Raw genomic sequence first — 25,290 nt, 5'->3', positions numbered from 1 at the left:
CCAAATAAATAAGGATTTCCTTCTTTATGAGCAGTTGTTTTTGAGGTCTGTCTCTGCCTTTCTCAAAACTTTTAACAAGCGAAAGGGCCTAAGGTGGATTTCAGCTTCGGGACACTTACTCTAACCCCTGGGTCACACTGTCTGCCAGAGGACAGAACTCTTCTAAGCATAAAAGAAGAAGAGGAAGCTGTTTGAATAGCATTGGGGAGTTATATCCAATAAATTTAATCGCTGCTGAAATCGTACAAATTTAGAACTACAAAATACAAAGTAAACGAAGGGGATGAAGGGAAGACACACACACACACATACGTACACACAAGCACAATTCTAATGGGACCACGGTTTGTAATCAAAGGAAAACGGCCTGTGGCATGAAGCCGGTCAGCTGGGATTCGAGATGACATGTACGGTCACGTACGAAGCTGCCCTTAAGGCTCCACACGATGGATGTTTACTATACAGGCTTCTTCACAACATCTGCTGCTTAACCCATCCTCGTCTTCTCACATCCGTGCAAGAGCGGCCGGCGTTTCTCACTCTCTTACGTAAATCCTTGTGCACACCACATCATCCGCAGCAAAAGTCTGGAGAGAAGCAGGAAAAGGGAGAAAACGCACAGCAGAAAAAAATCAATGCAAGGTTCTTTATACTTCACGTAGCCAATGTTGGTCATGCAAAGGGGACAAAATGCCAATTTCTTTAAAAGGGAGCTGCTTTTACAGCCACCATCATCACTTGGGAACTTAAGCACGCTCGCCTCCTCTTTTAACTCATTTTATTTTCCCAAATCGGTTCTTTTTGACTTTTGCTCTCAAACCAAACTGGGAGGCTGAGTGCCAGGATCTTGCCCAACCAACACTTTGCCTCCTTACTTTTAAAGGGCAATTAAAGAAGCCATTCTGGGTGGGATTTACCCCTCTCCTACAAAGAGCTCAGTGGGTTAGGTCTTTGGCTTCGAAGCCATAGTTTGGGAGTTCGATTCCCCCCCCCCCCGTGCCAGTTTTAAGATTACGGTGATGATTACAAATCTCTGTTGTGTGTAAAAGACCATGGAGGAAGGCAAGATGCGGTACTCCCAACTTACAGTTTTAACACTGACATGGAACGACAACACAATACTTTCTCAACAAGTGTGAGAGTGACATGCTTCTTAAAAAAAACTTCCCAAACTTCTGCATCCATTTACTCAGCCAGTGAGAAATAAGGATACCCCACCCCTTTCTCGGCTGGCTTCCTTCCAGACTTCGTCTTCCATATGAACAACTCCATTAAGATTTGGATCAGGTGTGGAAGCTTAACTCTGGGGCCCTGTTATGCTCACGCCACGACGATTGTCTTAATTTTTTTTTTTTTGCACACTTCTGACCACCCGCAGTGAGAGCCAGATTCTCATAGGCTTTGCCCAAACTTTCTGGAAGTCTTGTGCCCAGGATTAACCACATCCTGCTGAGCCTCGTTATCACACAAGCTTAACTGGCACGCCTGATATGTTCCCTTTTCATACCAAAAACATCACTCCTCCATCTAGAGTTTGAGCTTTCTGCCACATTGCTCTTAATCTCCAAATGATCTTTTTTCCTTGTGGAAATTTTTCTTAAGTCTCCTTTGGGCCTTTTCTATGGCAGTGACCTATTTCTCACCTTCCGGCATTTAAGATATTGAGGAGTATTAACAGATTTCTGCAGGAAATTCTTTCCCCTTTTCCTCTCCATGATTCTTGTTCTTCTCCAGGGTGTTCTAGACCCCTTTCCTGTATTTCTTATGGCAAGCTCCCCACCCCAGATGGCATGTCCTCTCTCTCTGGCTCTGGAACCCTTCCGCCACCCTTTCCTATGACTTGTCCAAAAACAAAACAAAAAAGAGAATCGAAATCTTTGGAATCTATATCTCAGTACTATTGAGGTGTCAAATGGCCTTCATTTACAAAATCAGAAGTGACCATCAGAGAAAAAGGGGGGCGTGCATAACCCTTCTGTATTTCTGTATGCGTCTGTCCAACTGTGTGAAGATTCGGAAATGAAAATTGTTGGCTGAATGGGATGTGGGAAGTGCTTGTAATTTCCAGGGCATGTTTGGAAGGGATGCACCGTGACAACCATGCTTGAAGCACAACAGGTTGACTGGCTAGTGGCTGGATAGCTCAGCGGTTTAGGTCTCTGGCAGAGGAGCCAAAGGTTGGGAGTTTGATTCCCCACCTTGGCCTCCTTGGCAACGGCTGGACTTGATCATCCAAAGGGTCTGTTCAAAGTCTGCAGTTCTAACATAATTGTTAAAGTTGCTTTTGAGATCCTAGAGATGGTCTGCTTCTGGCATTGTTTCCCCCTTGCGCTCGTTTCGATGGATGGGATTTGCAATTTAACCACATCTGGAGCATCACAAGTTGTAGAGCTTTTTGCGGGGAATAAGGAATGGAGGAATGCTCTAACAAGAAAAGAGTGTCACTGGCCTGTGACATTTGTCTGGTTTGGGTAGCGTGTGAAAAGGAACCTCTGGAAGAAAGTGTTGGAACCCAAGTCTTGATAGGCCTAGAACGTGTTTTCACCTTTCTACTTGGCGCCTGTCCTTATAAGTGTGTTGGTTGTTTGGGGTCCTACTCTTACTTGACAGTAGTGCTTCTTCACCCCCTTGAGTTCTCTTTCAAAGAGGAAAGACTGGAAGAGTTGGGCATGTCTAGCCTTGAGAAAAGAAGGCAGAAGGGAGACAGGATAGTCTTCAAAGACTTGAAAGGTAATCCTGCAGAGGAGGGGCAGGATCTGTTCTTGATCATCCCAGAGTGCAGGACAATAATAATAGGCTGAAGTTACAAGAAGCCAAATTTGGATGTATACTGGGGGAAACTTCTCAACTGTTAGAGCAGTATGACAATGGAAGCAAAGACCTTGGAGGTGGTGAGCTCTCCAGCGCTGGAGACCTTCAAGAGAAAATTGGGTAATCCTCTGTCCGATCTGCTTTGATTTGGATTCTTGCCTTGAGCAAGGGGGTTGGACTCAATGGCCTTAGAGGCCCCTTCCAACGCCATGATGCTATGATTCTATGAAATAAGTGGGAGGCATGTTTCTAAAATAAGGACAAATGCTGGAAGGCGCAGTGGTTCGGGGGTCATCCAGGGGGTCTGCGTGAAGGATTGCCTGCCCATATTTTGGATCCCCACAATAACTCTGAGCGAGTCAGCAATAATGGAAAGGAGGAGCCTCTCCCGCTGATTTTTTACCTTTCGCTCGGGGTGTGGAGTGGGCTCAGAGGGGCACCGCTAATCATGGGGTGGGTGAATGGCCGGACAGCTCAGCGGTTGAGACCTCCGGCTGTAGAGCCAGAGGTTTGATTCCCCACCTTGGCCTCCTTGACAAGGGTTGGGCCCGAGGATCCCTTAGGGTCCCTTAGGGTCCCTTCCATCTCCTGCAGTTCAAGGATGGGGCGGAGGAGAACCACCACGGCGACCCTAATTGCCCCTTGCAACCAAATTAGAATTTCCTTGAAGGGAAATCAACCTTGCTCAACATCAGGTTCGGGGGGGGGGGAGGAATGGCCCTACCGAGGCAGCCGATGAAACGGCCTGCTGACCGGGAAAGCTTATGCCAGAGAAGACCAGTTAGTCTTTGAGGTGCTTCGTTCAAGACCCAGGGCGATGTTCTATTTAAGATGAGTGAAGGAAGGAGGGGGGAGAGATCAAAGCCACATGTAAGCTCCCAAACGGTACACGGGACCTTCTCGCCTGCCGCGTTCAATTTCACCGTTCCGCCATGCCTTTTTAGAAAAATGTTCACTCATTCGTCTGTGCCCCTGCAGCTCATTGGCATTAAGCGGATCTCGTGTGATTCTTTTCCATTTCTTCTTTTGCTTTTCCCCCTCCGCCTCGACTCTCAGGAGAGGAAAACACTCCCAAGTCTCGCTTTCAAGCTCCCTGAAAGTTCTGATCTTTGGTTCTGGTGATAATTGATTTGGGGGAAAGAGAAAAAGGAAAACACCCCACTGGTGTGATCTCTGGACTGTGCAAAAATGTGGCCGGAGGCTGGTTTTCTTTTTTTTCTTTTCTCTCCTTGAAAACGAAAAATCTGCTTTCATCCTGAAAACGAAAGGTGAGAGGCACCGGCTTTGAAACGTGGATGCTCAAGAATCGAAGGAAATGTTGAAATAAGCTCAAAGCCATCGTGATTCCCTTCGTGAAAGAAAAGCTGCTCTCTCTCTCTTTTGTTTTTACATGTTCATTTAAAATGTGCTTTTTCTATGGCTTGCTTGTTTTATATATAAATATAATTATTTATATCCCAGAATCTCTCTCTCTCTCTCTCTCTCTCACACACACACACACACACACACACACACCTTCCCCCCCGGAAAACAGGCATGTTAAAAATATAAATAACGTCAACAATTGTATCAAAGGCATCATTATCATCACCCAGAACTGGAGAGATGGAAAGGGACCCTAGGGATCATCAAGTCTAACCCTTGCCAAGGGGGCACAAAGGGGACCCGAACCCCCAACCTCTGATGCCTAAACCGCTGAGCTATCCAGCACAGGAGTGCAAAATCAGGGCTCATGGTGAGAAGAAAGGAACGGGCAACCACTTTTGAATCTTCTCTACCTAGAAACCCTTGAAAAGGGTCGCCATCAGCCAGAACAGACTTGACAACACTTGACAATTAGCAGAAGACCTTTCTATGGGGTAGGGCTAAAGGCTGGCCTAGAGATGATTCCATATGCAGATAATTGCAAGATATAACTGCATCAATATAACAATGTTATATCGATGGTCCCATCCCAGAGGAGTTCATTCTTACAATTTAGATCAACACCCCCCCAAAAAAATTTTTTTAGAAGTGCTTACCAAAATCAGCTCATCGCCCACCAGCTCTCGCGTCCAATATGTTTTGGGTCCTTCTCCTTCCAGAAGAGTCTGTTTGCAATGGATCTTATTTTCAGTCTCCCACGTGGGTAAACTCTGTAAGCGAAAAGCAGTCCCCCCACGCCATGAGAGGAGTGGGGGGGAAACACAATGAGATGCCTTAATTGCATTTGTGCAAGCTTAACAGCCATGGATACACGGAAGGATAATGGTGGCAGTAAAAGGGCGAGATGAGGCAGGAAGGGAAGAGGAGAAATTAAATTTAGCAGCCCAGGGAGGTAAAGTCAAATCCGTACATGTTAAACACCCCCCGCTTTCCATAAATCCTCTACGGAGATGTGCAGAATGTCCATCTAGCAACAATGGAGTAAGTCTCCCAGTGTAGGAGCAGGCTATCATACAACAGGGCTAACATATTTCAAAGTATGAGCCATGTTTTCTTCCTCAGTTCACTGTGAATCCAGCCAGTTGTCTTAGAATGGGCTCTTTTTCTCCAGCCCGTTTGTCTGGAACGTTATATGTTAGTGAGGCTGCCATTGGTAGACATGATGCATCAAGATGAACATTATTAATTTTGCATTCAGTGTTTCAGAAAATTGCAAGAAGTGACTCTCCTTTTCCCTCTAGTGGCCGGTTTTGATACTGCACTTGGAAAAATATCTTGTTTTTCTAACAGAGTAGCATAACTCTCCTCTTTAAAAGCCTATAAACAATACCTTTAGAAAGTAACTAAATGTTACTGATTCTACCAAAAAAGTACTATTGTTATGACTTCTTTTTGCTACTTTGGAAATGTAACTTTGCTAACTTCTCATTATTTCAAAAGTAACTATTCACAATTGCCCTCTGAGGAGCATTGAAAGAGAGAATACCACAAGAATGGAAGCAATGAATTATTATTTTGTTCTGAAACTCTTAAGAAAGCTGCTTGGCTAGGCAAAACCGAACTGGGTCGACCGAGGATCCTCCTTAATCAGAGGGCATCTTCTGCTTTTAGGCAAGGCTGCAGATCTTTCTGAACGTGCTGCCTCTCTTGACCAGGAAACCATCCAATCAAGGCTTTTACCATGAAAAATGCATTGAGTGCCACATCGCATTGCGTCAGAGCCAGGAAAGGAAAAAAACAACAACTCTGCAAAGAGAGGAGTCACCTCATGCCTTTAGCTGAGAGATGGCTGAGCAATGCGCTTCGCTTGCATTTCATGGGTGCTTGGGAGTTTTCCCATCATCTTCCCTTTTTCATTCATGGAACTGCTTCTTTGCAGGGGGTGCAGGTCTAGGTAACATCTGGTGCTAGAGAATAGGCTTGGCTGTTGCTTCCTAATAAATAACTTTTGGAATATCGGAAGTTCCCTCTGGTTGCCATTCCAAAGGGGAAGTATGGGAAAAGTTTTGTTTCCCTATCTATCTATCTATCTATCTATCTATCTATCTATCTATCTATCTATCTATCTATCTATCTATCTATCTATCTATCTATCTATCTATCTATCTATCTATCTATCTATCTATCTATCTATCTATCTATCTATCTATCTATCCATCTATCCATCTATCTATCTATCTATCTATCTATCTATCTATCTATCTATCTATCTATCCATCCATCCATCCATCCATCCATCCATCCATCCATCCATCCATCCATCCATCCATCCATCCATCCATCCATCCATCTCTATCCTAATCTATTCTAATCTATTCTAATCAGACAACGACTCCCAATTTCTGCAAGAAGCACAGCCACCCTGCAGTCTGTGGGTCTTGGTTCGTAATTTGAGAGGTGGGGTGGAGCAGCTGTGACCACTAGGTATTGCTGCCTGCCCATATCCACCACCCTCGATAACTAGCTTTGCTGAGAGGGCCAGATGGGAGACGGGGTGATGGAAATTCCTCATCCCCAGCCTTGGTCGCTAGCCACTGAGCTGCTGCTGGCCAGCTCTCCCCGAGGGTCCTCATCCTGCTCCCCAGCTGGGCAAAGGATGGCACCCAGCTCCTCTGATGCAACCCCCAGGATCTGCTCTTCCTTGACTGAACCCTCTCAGGGCCCCGAGGAGGAACGCTCCCTCCAAGCCTTCATCCCTGCCCTCCCTGAACACCTCTTGATGCAACGTCCTCCTGACCCGTCAGCTGCGTCTGCGTCTCGCGTCTCCACCCAGGAGATGCCTGAGCTTCCCTCCTTCCAGCCTCCCTGGGAGCCCCCACCCCACCCCGCCCGAGTGGCGGCTCCACCCAGGCTCTCAGGGTAGATGTGGGGCAAGGGCGGGTGGCCCACCAAAGGGGCGCTAGTGGCAAACCCCGTCACAATGGGTTCAAAGGAAACGTGGCTCTCCAAATGAAATAGGGGCTTTCCTGGGCACTGCGGTCTTCCTTGGTGCCGGGGTTTTGTGGGTGGCTGCTTGGAGGGTGGAGCCCCTTTCCCACCCCCTCTGACTCTCCCCCTACGTTATATATAAGTATTGGAAACAGGCGGCCAATTCTTTGGTACACATCCATTCAAGGGGGGGCACAGGCTCCCCCGATATTTGTGCCGTGAAGCATCCTGTAAGAGCGACTAGAAAGCTGAACAGTGAATTGTCTCTTCTCCAGAGGGACATAAAAGGATTTAGGATCTGAAGTCAACCCGGCCCAAAACATCCGCCCAGCATCGGTGCTCCAAATTCTGCTATTTTCAGCTCCCTCCAACGCTGGAGGCCTTCCAGAGGGAGAATTGGAGAATTTTCACTCAGATCTGCTCTGATTTGGATTCCTGCCGTGAGCAGGGGGTCAGACTGGATGGCTTTAGAGGCCCCCCTTCCAATGCCCTTATTCCATGATTTTGTGATCCTCACTGATTTGACTGAAGACCCGTTGAACGTGGATGCTGGGTCAAGATAAAGGAAGTCATTTGAGCTTTGAGGGAGTAAAGAGAATCATGGCTGGCCCTTGAAATCCAGAATGCACTTATATGAAATTTTGGGTTGTGCCGAACCCCAAAACCACTTGCTTTTCATTAACCTCTCTGGACTCAGACTATTGATAATCGCACAGCATGGGAGTTCGTCCTTGTGAGGGTGTTGGGAGCATGCACTGTGAAACAGCCTCTGATTTACGGCAACCCTCCTAGGGTTTTTGTGGGACGTGCAATGTGGAAGGGATGGCTTGCTGCCTCCACACCCCAGAGACTTGGCATGGCCAAACAGAGATTTGACCTCTCCCGGGTCCAACGCTCTGCCCATTACACAGCACTGGCCATCTGGAAGGATGTGGCCCCATATTATGGTCATGATTTACCCAACGTGCCATTTGAGGTATTCCTGTTGGCAAAGCACTGTAAGAGCCCTGTGTCTTTCTTTATGGACTTTTAGGTCATGGTCTTGCAGTATAGGATTTTTTAAAGATGGCAGTTGGTTGACATCTAAGGATCTAGGCTAAGCTTAGCTTACTTTCCGGCTAAATTAATCATTTGCTCCCTTGATCCTATACTCAGCTGGGGATTCACTGACTTTGGTGGGACTTATTTCTGGATGAGCATATGCAGCATCCTACTATTTATTTATTTATTTATTTATTTATTTATTTATTTATTTATTTATTTATTTATTTATTTATTTATTTATTTATTTATTTATTTATTTATTTATTTATTTATTTATTTATTTATGTATGTATGTATGTATGTATGTATGTATGTATGTATGTATGTATGTATGTATGTATGTATGTATGTATGTATGTATTGATTGATTGATTGATTGATTGATTGATTGATTGATTGATTGATTGATTTGATTTGATTTGATTTGATTTGATTTGATTTGATTTGATTTGATTTATACCCCGCCTATCTGGACCACCGGACCGCTCTAGGCGGCTTCCGATATAAAATCAGACAATAAAACACAAACAAATACATAATAATACAAAACAACTACAATAAAATAAAAAAAATAGGGAAAATAAGAAAAAGAAAATCAAAAATTGGCTGGAGGGAAGGCCTGAATGAACAACCATGTTTTAAATTGGGTTTTAAAGATGCCCAGCGTAGGGGCCGAGCGAATCTCCGGAGGGAGATGGTTCCAGAGGCGAGGAGCCATCGTGCATCCGTTTAGCTGGAAGTAAGCTTCACTGATGTCGGACGGACTTTGGAACAGCACATCCTCTTCAAGACGACATTGCTACAGGATTCCCTTCTTATGGTTGTAAAGCTGCTGAATGCTTGTAAGCAAAACTATGGTTCTATAAGTCAACACAGGAAAAAATGTCTCTACCTAAGCTCTAGCAAGAGGGAGGAAGACGATAACTAACAGAAACTTTGAGGATCAAGAGCCCTCTGTGTGAGTGGTTTCCCGTTATTTGTTTTAATATTTCTCAACATGACGCTACAGAGAAACAAAATTTCTAGATAGGTAAAGGATGTGCAAGCAAAAGGAGACAGGGGTGTGATGGACGGAGCAGAGATAGCGGAATCAAGGGGCATGGGTTTGGGGTGTGTCTGCCATCATCATCCTTTGCTGGAAACCGCCACATTGGGCAGGTGGGTGGAAACTATGACCAAATCTGGAACAATTTCATCCAGCACTTGGAGGCCTTCAAGAGAGCATTGGACCACCCATCTGTCCGATCTGCTTTGATAGGGATTCTGAGATTGAGCAGGGGTTTGGACTCAATGGCCTTGGAGGCCCCCTTCCAAAACCATGGCTTTCTGGTTGGTCCGTTTGCAACTGAAAAAAAAAAATCCAACTTTCATACTGGCCCATTGCTCGGGTCCCAGGAAAGGAAAAAAAAAATCAAACACATCCAATGCGGTGCATCGGAAAAAGAAGTGTTTCCCCCAAATAATGGACTCAATTTGCCCTAGAATCCAAATGAGGAAGAGTGATGTCTGTAAAGTCGGTCCTACGTCGAAACTGCATTTAAAGAGGACGTAAGAAAGAAAGAAAGAAAGAAAAATTCTGAGGGATTGTTTTGTTTAATTGCGTGTTTTTTCATTAGCTTGGTTTCAGTCTCTCTGTTTCGGACCCTTAAGAATTTGCTGGAGGTCATTTTTAATTTTTTTTTTGCAGACTTTGATGGCATCGATAAAGTCCATAAAGTCATGCAGCCTAATTTTAAAAAGGTGCCGACTTCCACAGACTTTCGTTTATTTCTTCGACAGACAGTGGATAGGAGTCTCCAAAAAATTTAGCTCAAATAACAGCCATTGATCTTTCAGGTGCCCTGCGACCTGCTTTGCACACAATCCTTTCCAAGAGAGGAGACCCATTAAATCAACTGCTGAATTAATGAGTCAACACATGTGTAAATCCCCTTGATTCAGTGGGCTTACTTTCAGGAGGAATGCTAAATTGGATTCAAGGCCTTGGTTGGGCTGCAAATCTTTGAAATTACTCCTCCTCCAGAAGCTAGAAGAACCACGTTCACTATGTTTTTCTAGGAAGCCTTCACCATACGGAATGTCCTGGGGAAGACGCGGCTGGATAGCCCAGCCTGAGAGGGCCCCGATCCCTTTGCTCCTGCCATCTGAACAACCGGGCTTTGCTCTTTCTTACCCTGCATTTCCGGCCGTCCACCGTCTCCTCCTCGAAGCTCTCGCCGACTTTGAAGTTGATCTCCGTGGTGCGGACGGTGGTGGAGGTCTTGATGTAGAACTGGTCTCCATCTTGGCGGATCTCCACGTGCGGCTTGGAGGCGGCCGCCACGGCCACTTTTCTCAGCATGGCGTTGACTCCTGGGCAAGGACGGGCAAAGCAACATGAACTGAGCCGGGGGTGAGATTAAATGATCTTAGATCCTGGGCTGAAAGGTCTTAAGATGGATGGACTATCATGGATGTTACTAAATTGAGCCCCCCCCTTCCCAAATACAGTAATCCAGAAGCACATTTTCTTGACCTCCACAAGATGCTAAATGGCTCATTTTTGATCACCCCACCACCCAAACCTGTAGAAAGCCTGTAAGTGTTTCCCTGGGATGGCCATCAAAAGAGGGGGGAAATCCATGTAACTCTTGGACATGCTCCAAAGTCATGGTAGGTGATACTTCTTTCCAAATAGAAAAAGGCTAGCTTTTAGTCCCTTATGGGACTTCATCCATCAGATGATGTATGGAGGGTAGCGAAAAATCACAATACTTCCAAAAATCGTGGCTGGAGAGACGTCTCTTAGGCCAGTTTCAAAATGAAGGGGGCTCCCCTGTGTTCAGTGCGCCTAATATCCAGAAAACAGGTACAGGAGCGGCTGGTTTTATTTAATCATCACCCTCATCATATGAAATGACAAAACCAGATGCGCTTGGTCCTTTACCTTCGCAGGCTTGATTTTCGAAAGAAAAAGTGGCATGGTATCTTTCGTAAATGAACCCTAATAAAATAATATTTTTATTGCCTTTATTTATTTGCTCAACTTCTACCTCTCCGCCCCTCCGGCCACTTTGGCCGGTTCACAACGCCAAGAAAACACGAGCAAAATCCTAGGAGAAGGACCTAAAGGTGGAATTACAATGGGAGAATGTCGAGCGACCTGAAATGCTTTCTTAAAAATTAGACCAAGATAAATCGCCACCTTCCTGAGACTCCTAGAGCTGTCCCGCCGGAGGGCTTTACACAGGAGGAAAGGCAGGTCGAGGATCCTTTCTAAGGTTTACCTGCGAGGAAATCCCCGGGATCAATGCGCCCCTGGAGCCCAGCCTCTCCGGCTAAAGGCGCTCAGCGCGCCCAGAGCCGCTTCCCTCGCTCAGCCCGACATTCCCGAGTCGAGGCTCCCGGGGACCGTCCACACGTTCCCCCCGGAGCGGGATGGAAGCGCACCAGGGGGGTGGCCGCCCTTCATGCTGCCTAGCGCCTTGAGCCATCCAAGCGTCCGCCTCCCCGAAGCCCAGCGCGCGGCGCCTTACCCAAGACTTTCAGAAGCTCGTCAAAATTCTCGCTGCTCTTCATCTTCCAGGTGCCGGCGAAATTGGGCATGGCTGGGGGGCGAGGAAGAGGGTCGGCCGAGCACGGAATTTGGGGAGGGGGGGAGAGCCGCAGGCGAGAAGAGCCGAGGAGGAGCAGGAAGGATGCGAGCCTGTGACCGCTGCTCCGCTCGCCTCTGCTGTGCGCGCACCTTCTGAGCTCGCCAAGAGATGCGCTCCTTCTGCTTCCCTCCCCTCCCCTCCAGCTTCCCATCTATCCATCCATCTGGCTCGGCTCTCGCCCCCCCACCCACCCGCCGCCCCTCTGACCCACCCTCCCATCCATCATCATCCCCCCCCCCCTCCGCAGCCCACCCTCTCTTGTCCTTCTTCATTTCCAGCGTCAGCCCGGCCATCCATCATTCCTCGTCGCCTGCCATTCACGGGCGGGCCAGCTACCGCCTGGGGTTTCCCCCAAAAGGGAGATTTCTTTTTCTCCCCCCCCCATCTTTTTCCCCTCTTCCACACAACACCCCCCCTCCCGTGTCCTCGCTTCGCAGCTGGGAGAGGCTGGACTCGCAAGTCGAGGGGAAGCGTCAAAATTAGGGGAAATGGGGGGGGGAGAAAGACCCCTCCCCACCCACAGAGAAAAGGGCCTCTTCTCTCTCCCAGCCTCCCCCCTCCCCATTCCTGGACCACTGATGCTGAAAGATGCTTTGACGGCTGCCAACTCGGGCTGTTTTAAAAAGGCGAAATGTCCAGCGGGGAAATACTTATTTATAGAACATTATTGTTACATGCAGTCAAGTCAGAACCCAATTATAGAGACTTGAATAGGGCTTTCGAGGTGAGAGATATTCAGGCGTGGTTTGGCCCCGATCCACATTCCTGCGAACTTCCAGGCCCGGACAAAGATTTGAACTCGGGTCTCCTGACTCCTAGCCCACCACTCTACCTACTACGCCACACTGGGAAGCTGTTGGCAAAGAACCAACGCCATAAAATGGAAAGAAGCAAATAATAAACAAAAAAAGTAGTGAAATCTAGGAAAACTAATTGCTTTATTTAAAAAAAAAACTGGTAGTGTTAACAATTAGGGTAATAATTAGAAAAACATCTGGGTAAACAAATGCACTCACTCCAGAGGTGACTGAAATACTGCGCAGGTTTCTCCCAGAGCAAATCATGGATAAAGATGCTCTAGATCTGAGTAAACAAATGGGTTTCAGTTGATAGTGGAAACATTCAACAGTGGGAGCCCACTTCCCGCACAATTCCAACCGAGAGACACTATTCTATATATGGGATGCCTGAACTAGCAGGCCCACCTCTGCACCGGGATTAGAAAGGCCATGTAGAGTAAGCAGAACGCACTCTCCCAGACTTTGTGCAGGAAAGGCAATCTCTCAGGGTCTCACAAAATGAGATACTGATTCCATATCTTGAAGCAGTGCTCCTTCAGAATGAAAATATGGTCTGTTCATATCTTATAGTTATTCTATTTTTATTTTATTTTTATCCCAGCTTTCTCCCAAGTCTGGGCCCTCAAACTTCAAATGTAATTAAAAATATAGATGCAACAAAATGCACAGCCAATTATCCTAAAATTAAATACAGTTTGATTATTATTGTATTAAAACAACCCATGAATTCAAGCCAATGTAAAGAGACATCGGTTGCAAAATAAATGCACATCTCTTTTTCATTGGCCAGTTCAGAACCCCTTTTTCATCTTTCCAAAAGCCTGCTTTTCCGTCACTGGGTCTTGTGAACAAATCTGTTTTCTTCCCTTCTTTAAACATCACAAGAAACGGACAGAGAGGCAGCGTCTTGAGGGCCAGGGAAGAAATCTCACAAAGACGAGGGCGGCTTGAGTGAATTCTCACTCAAGCATCTCATCCCCAGGCTCTGATGGTGGAATCTTGATTCCATGATTAACGGAAGGTCCTTCGTTGGCCGTAATTAAAGAGGATTCCGCTCCCCCCCTGCCACCGCTCCCCATTTGGCCCGGTAAATGCTCGGCCTTGCTCATGCAGAACCTGAACAAGAAAAGAAAGACGCAGCCTTGTGACGATGAAACCCCTGTTAATTAAACAGGACATCTCTGGAAAGTCAGAGGATGAGCTGAGATGATGGCTGGGAAGCAAAGAGAGCAATTAACAGAAAGGGGCAGTAATGAAGTCAGCAAACGAGGGACGTGGGCGCGTTGGGCCTTCTTCCAGTTTAGAGCGGAGATTTGAAGTCCTCTGGTTCGCACGGACAAAAGGAGGCATCTCCTTTCTGTAGACCAACCTTGGGTCCCCAGATGTTCTTGGACTACAACTCCCAGCTGTTTTGGCCAGACGTTGTAGTCCAAGAACATCTGGGGTTCAAAGGTTGGGGACTGGTGACCCCCAACAACACCTGTCCAAAAAACAACAACCACACACCTTTTTGTGATGTCCAACGGCAGATTTCCTGAAAACGCTTTGGATCCATAAGTGGAAAGAAATAGGAATGGGGTATCCCTCTTGAGAGACGCATTCAGACACAGGAGGGAACTTTTTCTACAGGCAACCAACGACGTGGTGGAAGCAAGGACAGCTCAAGCGGGTTTTTGGGGGCAAGCCGAGAACAACCTCTAAAATTCTGGGAAGCCAGATCTTGATCTGAGGCAACTGGTGGGAAAGGAGCGAAGCTACTGGTGTAATGTGGGAGCTCAAGGCCCTCGGGCCAAACCATCCCACTGGTGTTCCCTAGAGAGACACCCCCCTTTCCCCGTATCACAAAAATCAGGCCCAACATGAAATGCCTTTTTTAACCTCTCTGAAGTGGGAGCACGGGACAAAAGGTGAAAGCCTGTTCGTTTTTTCTTAAATGGATGATATACGAGAGCAGCATCCAAGTTTACAACATGGAGGTGAAAGAACAAGAGATTGAACCTCCTCCCTCCCACTTTCCCCTCCCCGACCCCCCAATATCCCCACAACCTTCCAGTCAATCTCGGGCGGTCTCAGGACACAGCCCATAAAAGTAGTCAATTGCCTCCAAGCACGTACGGGCGTCATCTATATTCCCCTGACGGGGAAGCAGGGCAGCCGAGAGGAGCAGGTGGTGGCCCTCTCCTCATCAAAGAGCCGTTCGGGGAATATCAGGGGAATCACGGCCCGCTTTAGGGCGATCCTATTTGGGATGATCTGAGCCTAAAGGGAATTCTAGCCTCACGTTTAGATTTCGGCCATCAAATTTGTATTGAGTTCTTTGCTCCGGCTGCTTCAGCAAAATGTACAGGCTGTAACAAGGCTGCTGTTAACACCAACAGCAACATCACCATCATGATGGTGATGATGAACAACAACAACACAGAGATCTGGCCTTCGAAACATCTTGCCTCTGGAAGAAACACACTTCCGTGGTCCCCTTAGTTGCGGGGGCTTTGGGAACAATATGAAGAAATTTCACACAGTACTATAAGCAGTTGAAGATGTCAGAAATCACTCCTCCAGCAATATTAGCAACAGCGCGCGTGCGCGCGTGCGCGCACACACACACACACACACCAACTACTGATATTTAATGGATACTTAGGTTTTTTGGTTAAAACTTGTATCTATGATAGAATACCAGTCAATGTTTTTATGATTTTGATTGACTGAGCCTAGTGTTTTTGTATACAGTGGTGCCTCGCTGAACAATTACCTTGTTAAACGACGAATCCGCTTTATGATGAGGTTTTTGCGATCGCAATAGCGATTGCAAAACGATGTTTAGATGTGGAAAATTCGCTTGACGAAGATCGGTTCCCTGCTTCGGGAACCGATTTTTCGCTAGACGATGATTCTAAAACAGCTGGAGCCTCCTCCAGCACCACAATTCAAAAGCATTTTCCTTACTACTATTACTACTACTAATAAGAAGAAATAATAATAATAGCAGCAGCTACCACTGCTTTGTTAAAATATGGTGTGGAAGAATCTTGTCTAACTGCGGAAAAGGGGGAATTCCTGCTGTGTTCCTTAGCACAAGGCCCTCGGTTTGGAGCTGATACCTCCGATGCAAAAACCTAATGATGCAGCGACATTTTAATGAGGCTCCAAGACACCATGCCAGGCGAGTGTGTGGAACCGTCTTTCCTTCCTCACCCGTCAGCTTACATTTCACCCGTTGTCAGGCGGAGAGACCTGCTGTCAGTTTAATTTGGCAGCTAAATTTACGACACCCATTTCCCTTCCAGATGTAGGATTTATGTGTGTCACCGGGAGTCATTTATTATCTTCGGACCCCGAGACCCTCGTCTCGGTAGCTCCCAGGGACGGTTTGCTTCCACAACCCACCCGCCCCACCACGCAGCCCCCCAACGGTCTTCAGCCCCTCCAACCCCATGGCGGTTCAGTCAATAAACACGGGGGTGGGGTGGGGTGGAGGGAATGCTTCAGGTCCCATTACTAGCAGCTGATTTGGATGGATGATTGTGTAGCCTCGGCTCCATCTGTACATATGTGGCTTCCTTTTGTCTCCCAGACACTTTTTAAAAGATGGATGAGACCCATCTGCAGACGAGGGAGAAAAGAAGGCCTTGGGGGGCGAGGAGGGTGGATTCAGGTAAAAAAAATATATAGAAACAGCAGCTTGAGAGAAGCGGTTTCTGGACAGCAGGTCATCGGGAGAGAAAACCCGGAGAAATCCTTGGTCCAAGCAGCTGATGGCCCACCACATCCCTGAGATAACAGCATCACCAAAGTAGACCACTTTTGAGTTTTACTTGTTTAAAGTCTTTCTAACCCAGCAAAGCTCAGGCCATATCTTATGTCTTTCCTACCTTGCAGGAGCGTGGCTCTACCGTATTCCTTTATTCCATGCGGTCCAGAATAGCTCGGCCGGCACCTTGCAGAACCAGGCAGAGCGTAAAAGTCAACCTGAGAGGTGTTGGCGCTTTGAGGCGGATCGGAACCACTGTTCTCTTCAACAGATAATTCAGCAGCTGGTGTTCCCCTCCCAGGCCGTAAGGGAACCCCCGCCAACTACACGGACATATACAAATCTTTAAAGGAATAAAAACCAAGTATCATTATATATATAAATTTTTATTTTTTGCAATAACTTGGGATAGGGTAAGGGGTAAAGTAAAGGGGGATATGAAGGTGGGGGGGGAAACGGAGGGGGAGGAGAAACACAGAATGTACTGACATCCAATCTATTCATATTACAATATCAAATCAATTTTCCGCTTTTCTACAATCTGATTGCCCTCCAGGTTTTAAACTTATATTTACATCCTAATTTAAATCTATGTTACTCAAGCAGTATCTGGCGACTCAAGCCATTGATATAATAAATCCCATCGTTTAGTTGCCTTTTGTGTTGGATATCGTTCAGCGCTTTTGTGTTGGATATTGTTCAGCGCTTCTCATAAGATATCCAGTCTACTTCTTGTCTAACATAAGGAGTTCTCCTAATGTGGTTTTAAGTGGTTTTAATGTGGTTCTCTCTCTCTCTCTCTCTGTCTGTCTTCAAACTGGAAATGGATGTCCACACATGTCCAGTTCTGATTTAGGTGAGTGTGGGGAGGATTTAAAAACATTTTCGGGTATCGGGAGCCCTGGTGGGGTCCCCCAAGAGCTGCTGGGGTGAAGCTTTGCCTCCAACGCCGGCCGAAGCGGCTTCCCCCTGAGCTAGCCAGTCTCAAGGTGCTAAAGCATCCGCCAGAAAGCTCAAAACTGGACAAGACTGTGTGCTAACAGAGGGTTGGGTGCATGACGAAGAGGCGCCCGCGTGTCTCACGCCCAGCCTCGAAACATTTCAGGCCACGAAACTTGCAAGCCACAAAACTGGACCCCCATCTGGCCAGAATTATCTGATAGTTATTCCCACCGGCGTAAATCCATCAGCATAGCTTTCCATGGGGATTTGTCACAAGTTATATAGACTGGGCTGCCAGAAAGACAAGCAAGTGGGTCATGGATTAAATCAAGCCTGAATGGTCTCTGGAGGCAAAAAGGACGAAGCTGAGGCTGCCCTACTTTGGCCGCATCCCGAGAAGGCTGGATTCTCTGGAAAAAGAGAATCGTGCTGGGAGAAGTTGAAAGCGTTGGGAAAAGAGGAAGATCAAATGTGAGATGGACGGACTGCCTGAAAGACGCCATGGCCTTGAGTTTGCAATTGTTCAGCAGGGCTGTGGCGGGCAGGACCTTTAGGGGGTCTCTCATTCGTAGGGGCACCACGAGACGGAGGTGCCTTGGCAGCACACAACAACATCATCAACAACAATCAACACAAATCAGTGTGTTATGGAGCAAGAATAATGCACAACCAAATATAAGCGAGCTTGTCCAGCCAACTGAATCTAGTAAAGGGCCGTCAACTCCTTCCAGACTGGGTTTTGTCAGCTAGCTCTCTCTTCTCCCCTTCGATCTACAAAATAAAATTTTAAAAAATAAATAAATAACGGAATCAATGCTATACCTGAAGCGGAAGTGTCTGGCATTCAATAATAAGAATCCAAAACTTACAACAAGTCTTTTATGGAGGAAAAACACCAGGAAAACTATCCCAGCTTGTATGCAACAACAACAACAGCAAAGGAGACCCACTGCAGGAACATTAAAAAAAGAATAATAAGAGAGTGATTTAGAGATTTCTCTTACTCTGTACATTAAAAAAAACCCATCCCTCCATAAAATCAAAATCTTATCAGGACTCTGCAGCCAGTCCATGTTTGTTCACTGCTTTTTTTCGGCCAGGCGTACATCTTTTTCAACGTTTGATTACTTTCCTGACTTTTCAGCCATTGGCTTGATCAACTGGTAAGGGTTGAGAGACTCAGATCACAAAGGGAGGAGCAGAGATGATTTTAGGATTCAATGCCTTTCCGGACATTGGCCGGCTCCATCCTCTGTTTCAAAGCTCATTTTGGGGGGAGGAGGGGAAGGGGCTGGACCTTTCCACCTCGAGTCGTGTCGCGTTATAGGATCGACATCAAAGCTGAGCCGGCAACTCCTAGATTTCCCCCCTCGTGCACTCTTTCATCAAGAACAGGCAATAACCTCCAAGGTATGAAATCATATGGAAAATTCACACTTGCGTCTTTCAGAAATGCTTTGATGCTTGGCATTTCAACAGAGGGCGGGAGAGATAATTCAAATACTGTTCTCTGGCACTGCTGTTCTTGAGTGAATTAATAATCCAATTTAGCTATTAATGGGAAGTCCTGGTTTCCCATTATGAATCTGCTCAATCCTCCAGTTTCTATTCTTTTCTCTCTTGGCTCTTTAAGGTGAGATCAAAAGCTTCTGCCCTGGAACAAGCCACCGCTTCAGTGTTGCATCTGACCTCAAGAAACTATGGTTAGTTCAAACAAATTGGAACAGAGCTCCAATCGGTTAATCCTGGTTTGTTAGCTGACCACGATTGTGCGACTTCAGATGTAACAGGAAACTTTGGTTAGTTCAAAGCAGAACTGAAAGTATTTCAAAGGACACCCCCTCGGATGATATCGGACAACAACTCCCAGGTACTTGTCAACATTGCCTGGGCTGCCTAGGGTTGATGGGATTTGTAGTCCAATTACCGGAAAGCCAGTTGTCCCTTCAGCCCCGCTCACTCAAAGGGGAAGGAGGAGACGCAGACAAGGCCAGCCCCTGAGAGCAACGGCAAGGCCCTATCGTCAACCAGTATTCCATTCCCCCATCGGCATCCTCAAATATGGGCCTGATCCTAATGCTGATTGGGATCAACAGTGCCATTGCTGTTGGTCCAAAAACTCAGCCGTGCCTCTCTGGATGACTTCAGTCTCCCTGAGAGCAAGTGAGAGAGCGAGCATGAACATCCCTGTTCTTTAAGCGCCATAGAAAGTGTGGTGGATGCTAAGGAACTTGGGGAGGGGGGGAAACATGCCCATTGAGACCGCCACATCTATGGTGGCTCCCTCTTAGCTCAGAGGGCATGGGTAGGCAGATCTTTGGCGCTTCTTGACTTCAACATTTTCTTACGTCTGCTCCGAATGATGTTCATAATGATGTTCCTCATTGACAGATGGCCCCACTTTTCTGCCCCCCCCTTGAGTGGAAATGGTTATCCTGTCACTCTCTTTCAACCCCCCCTTCAATCAAAACCCTTTGTCTTTGAGTAACATCCCACACTAGGGTATCAATCCAGCGACAGTCCTACTTCGAGCAGACCACCATGGGGTTGAGGACTGTTCTGAGGTCAAAGTCCCCTCCCTTTATTCCTTGCTATCTTTATTTCCCGGGTGGTTGTCCGGCGAGGCCGAGATGGTTCACGGAGTGGCCCTCACCTCCTCTTTAGCCTCCTAAGAACAACCCTGCAGGGCGGGGCAGGCCGAGAGATAGTGGTGAGCCCACAACACCCCCCCCCCAGGAAAAAGATTCCTGGCTAAAGGGAGCCTTAAAGCCAGGTCTCCAGAATACTCTAACCACTCCACCACATGGCCCTTACTCTTGGTTCAGTGAGATCCTCTTCTGCATTGTTACTTTTAGGAAGCAGTATAGCAAGAGGTAGCCATACGTTACCCAAAAAGCAACGGGCCACGGGCTGTTGCCACTCCTGAAATATTGCTTCTGTGAGGTTAGTTTGTGGGATTTTGCTCTCTGGGTAGCCTTTTTAAAAATGTGCCTTGCTTAATAAAAGCAAACGACAACACATTAGTGGCGCACCCTGACCAGGACGCTCTGCGGTGGTAGCAAAGTGGCAAGAAGAAGAAGCTTGTTAACCACACCAGCAGCAATCATTTCCTTTAGAAAAGAGTGATATATATATATATATATTTTGTAAGCTGCCTGGCGAAACTGGGCCGCCAAGCTCCAAATTGCTGGTCAGGAGCTTTGCAAGAAAAAATTCCCTTGGGGGGGGGGCTTTTTTGAGATCATGGACGTCCAACCCATTAGGACTGAAGTCAAACAGCCGCGTTTAGATACAGATAATAGGAATATACTTTTAAGACAACTCATCAGTTGATGTGCTTGGTCTTCATCTCCCATTCCCTTCAAGGAATTCCTCCCTTCCTCCCGAGGTCAGGTCTTCCCTAATGTACCATAATTAAGATAATTGGCTGATGTGGTTTCTAATTAGGAGGGGAAGATCAGCTAACCTTCCACCAACAAATCTTGTTTACCCAGCTCGGACCCAAAAGCCTGGGGGCCACTGGGACGGCTTTTTGTGACTTTCCATCCTTTTCGACTGGAGGTGTCAAGTTTTCGATCTGCTCCCCAGGGTTTGGACCCTGGTGCTCCCGGGGCATAGGGGTGGATGTACCGACTTAACAGAATGCCACTCCGCGTTAAGGCTCTCGACCAATCAAATGCCTTTTTAATGGTTTGATCATCTGTATTTTCCCTCGCCCACCAATTCATTAAAAGGCTCTTAAGAGGAATGGCGAGGCCAAGATAAGCTGAATTGCAATCCCTTAACCCCGAAGCCCTAAAACAGATCAATAGCTGACCTTCCTCTCCTCCGACCATTAAGAATCTCTTCCTAATTTTAACCGTAATCCATTTCCCATTTGATTCAAGACTGGGGAATGAGGGGGACCTGCAGCATCTGATTGCAGTGAATCAAACTATTCCTATTTCATTTTTCGGGATATATGCCGCGCTTCCTCTCATTGTGCCTGAGTCGCACACAATCCAAAATTGAGGTAGGAACTCTTTAGTTAGCAGCCATCTGTCATGGCCATCGACATCACCCCCACTGCACCGATGTAGCTATGGAGCAGGATACTGACCATGGTTGTGCGGGAGAGTTGCGGAGATACCTTGGAGTGCAGGAAAGACAGATACCTGCCTTCCTGTGCAAAACTAGGGTCTTTTCCCTTTGGGAAGACAACTACATACAAGCACCAAAGCAAGGAGAATTTTATTTGTTTATTTAGACTTACACACACACCCTGCCCATTTAGTAGATGAGCCACTATTCTGGGCAGCTTCCAAAAATAATAATAATAATAATAATAACAAGAATACACAAACACATTTTAATGAGCATATAAGGAAAAAAAACTTCTCTTAAAACCTTCAGTCTAGCAAATAATTCAAGACTCCGAATGGCGAACCATGGGCAGGCATAAATTTACTCCAAATTTCATGTAACCAAGGGGTGAGGCTTGTAAAGGCCTGGATTAAAAAGCCAGACCGGTTAACTAACAAACAAACAAACAAACAAACAAACAAACAAACAAACAAACAAACAAACAAACAAACAAAAAAACCCGGCAGGTTGCTCCAAAAGATGCACACAATCTCTTTAAGGTTTCTTAGGGTGGAAACGAGACAACAGTTATCGTATTTCGCACAACTTCTTATTCGTTTCACCAGGCGTGCGAATGAATCCGAACCGCGTGCTCCCAGAAATGTTGGTTTATCCCTCCGAACAGTTTTCTGGTGCGGGAGAAAACATCTCTCCCTCTCGTAGGTGATGGAAAACATTTTGCAGCTTCTCGTTCTCCAGCGAGAGAGCGAGACCAGCGAGGATTTACACGCCTAACGATGAGGCCTTCAGTTGCTCAGCGCTATGCCAGTCTGTATTTTAAGCCACATGCTGATTGCTCCTTAATATCTCCGTGCTTCCAAGTCACTTCTGATCAGGCCTCAGGAACACAGCCGGCCCCGAAAGAGGATTCCTTCCAGTTGCATAAAGCTAGGAAATAATTCACTAAAGATGACAGAACAAAGAGAAGATGCTTAAGACATTTGGCTTTTCGCTCCCTGCCCAGCCTGGAGTATTTTGACCGACTGCATTAGACTGGAGAAGCAAATCCATTAAGATATAATAACAGGCAGCATTTAGAAAGTCCTCAAAATCCCGGAGGCAATCTGTTTATCTCCCCTTTTCTCCAGCTGGGTGAGCTTCCACACAGGTCTAAAAACTGCTCTAAATTCCCAACGCATCTCTGAGCGCTTGAGCCAAGAATTCAGTCAGACCTACTTCTAAACCACGGAGGCATTTTCTGGTTCGGTTTGGCTGGTCAATCATTCAAGACGAAGGCAAGGAGACCATTTTCCGTAAGAGTCAGTTCTACAGCCTCACCCCTTTTGGTATCCGTACACACCTCCGTTGTGTTTCATGCCTCTCATCCTTTGCTTAAAGGCACTATTGTGCAACAATCCACAGAAATATTAGCTATATCTGCTGCCGGCTGGATAACTCGGTGACATCTGTAAACTAGTCCTAGCCATTTTCATGATGGCCAAGAGTGGCTCCTTTGTCGAGCTAAAGGCTCTCAATTGCACGTTCAAAACTAAGCCATCTGAAAACAGCTTGGTTGTGAATGATACCAGGGAGAGCCCACAACCATATAGCTTCCTAGGCAGAATGTATTTTTTTTTAAATATGAAAAGTGTATTCCCTCCCCCCACTTTATTAATTAGAATTGTCTCTGAGCTCAGAAGAACCGAGAAGGTCTGCCGAGAGTAAGAGATGATGCCCTTCCGCCTGGTAGGAATTCCGTATTTCTGGGCATCACATCAGAAGCTCTGGGCGAATTGGCTTGCCTGCCCCCTTCCTCTGTCCTCTGCCGCTAATGTCGAGCTTTGACCTCATCTGAGTTCTGTGCAATCTTCCCATTCAACAAATAGATTATTACTGCCCGCAATGGGAACTCGAAGTGCGAGACTCGCTGAAGTCGCCTTGGAGACTCGACTCAGACTCGATACGCAGATTTTTTTTTCAGTGACTCGGAACCCACCCACCCTTCCCTTTGTTTGTGTGTGTGTGTGTGGGGGGGAGATTGGTTTTAGTAGGGATTTGGACTTGGGATTCAGTACCAAAAACTTGAACTCGGATCTCAAAACCAAAGACTTGGAAACATCCCTGTTATTGTGCTGCATTTTGGGGGAAAGTATCTGGAAGAATTATCGGTGGGATGCGGATTCCGTCATCTCCCGTATAGAGGGTGAAAGAGAATTCCGTTCTCATAGTGTCGGTACATATGCAGCTGAAACGGTACCATCTGTGTTATAATGGGTATAGAAATGAAGCCCGTACACAAACACGTGAGACAAAACTCCAACAAGAGGCCCGGTTTTCCACCTCTGCCTCAACTGCAAGCCTTCCTCCTTGATCGCTTCCCCTTTCTCTTCATGATCATGTCGGTTCTGCCATCGTGGTAGAAGGAACTCTGCACAGGCTCAGAGTAACTCTTTCTCGGCCCCAACGTGGTGCGTTCTAAGGCTGAACCATCGCGACAAGCAAGCTTCCGACCCCAGGAGGTCCCTGATGAACCCCCGCTGGGGCTCAAATGAAGTCGAGTTCCCAAGAGCTCGGAAAGATGATCTGGTTCATAAAAGATGTATAAACCGGACCAGCGGCTGTCAATCAACACATTCCAGAACACAATGAGGCGGGCTGGTTTTTGACAGGCTAAAGTTTCCCACCGGCAAAATCCAAGCGGAGACGGATAACCATATCCTCCCTACGAGGGGCGGTGGGTCGTCCCTTCCGGAGAACATGAAATTAAATGTGGAGGAAATACTTCCATTTTCGGTATTAAGACCAGGGCGAGAGGGGAAGGGGCCTGGATTTGATTCGATCCGGTTCGATTTGATTTGCTGGGAGTCAAACATTGCCTCCTGTTGTGCTGGGTGTCCAAGGAACCAGGAATAAAACGAGACAGTGACGAGTCTGGCCGTTTTGCTGGTCGTATTCATGAAAGCAAACACAAGCAAGTCCTCATCGCAAAAAAGAAAAAAGAAAAAAAGAAAAAAAAGATTGGAGATGGAAGGAATGGGTTAATCATTCAGTAGATAATACTGAATAACACAGTAGAGAATATAGTAGACACTAATTATTTACAGGATTTTTCATGGGTGGGGAGCGTTTGGGGATTTTTTTATGTGTGTGCATGTGGGTCTGGTCTCTGGGTGTCTGTGTGAATTTCGTTGTATGTTTACGCTATGTATATACTTACAATGACAATAAATTGATTTGATTTGATTTAGATGACGATGAATACCTTTCTCCCAACGGCGCTTTGCCTGTCGTATTCTGCATGAGCTGAACCTTCTGAATAGAATCCAAGGGGCGGCCCCATGCAAAACGCCTTGTCGTAGTCTAGCGAAGGCGTGAATTGCTGTGGAGAGATCGGCCGTATTCATGGCCTTGCCCCTCTGTCTATGCATAAATGTGTTTTTTCCCCCCGCAAATCAACTTCAACCCGATTTTTTATTTTTGTGGTGGTGGTGGTGGGGAAACATATGGACAGCTTATACTAATGCATATATGCCCATGATTAGATCCTAAGAATCTTATGTAATTCCACCATTTTCCCCTTCCTCCCCCCCCCTTTGGTGTTCATCATAAAGCACTTAAGAACAATACATTCAATAAAAACTGGGGCAGGGAGTGGGGGGGGGAGTGGAAACCTCCCAGCTGGTGCTCAAACTTCATGGGACAAAAGGCACCTTCCCCCCCCTTCCCGGATGTGACCACTGCTGGCTACTTCCCTTCGGCTCAAAAGAGCTCCTTGCTTTTGATGCAGCCAGATGCTTACAGATGATACAGCTTTTTGATGCTCCCCCCAGATGCATTCTGTCCACATTGAAAAAAGAGGTGGGATTCTTCCCCCCCTCCCAAGAATGGT

At 46.6% G+C, this 25,290-nt stretch overlaps 1 protein-coding gene across 1 annotated transcript; it reads right to left on the bottom strand.

Annotated features, from left to right (window-relative positions):
- Window positions 1-196: 196 nt before the first annotated feature.
- CRABP1 (cellular retinoic acid binding protein 1) lies at window positions 197-12,002 on the bottom strand. The gene is made up of 4 exons (XM_072981909.2): window positions 11,724-12,002; window positions 10,382-10,560; window positions 4,833-4,946; window positions 197-587 (listed from the first exon to the last, which is right to left on the bottom strand). The coding sequence occupies exons 1-4, from the start codon at window positions 11,992-11,994 to the stop codon at window positions 537-539; spliced, it is 615 nt and encodes a 204-aa protein (XP_072838010.1). The 5' UTR covers window positions 11,995-12,002; the 3' UTR covers window positions 197-536.
- Between the last annotated feature and the right edge of the window lie 13,288 nt (window positions 12,003-25,290).

The sequence above is a fragment of the Pogona vitticeps genome, chromosome 12 (assembly GCF_051106095.1).
Source record: "Pogona vitticeps strain Pit_001003342236 chromosome 12, PviZW2.1, whole genome shotgun sequence".
Taxonomy (NCBI): Eukaryota; Metazoa; Chordata; class Lepidosauria; order Squamata; family Agamidae; genus Pogona; species Pogona vitticeps.
Note: the sequence above shows the minus strand (reverse complement) of the source record. Positions and strands in the feature narration are given on the sequence as shown.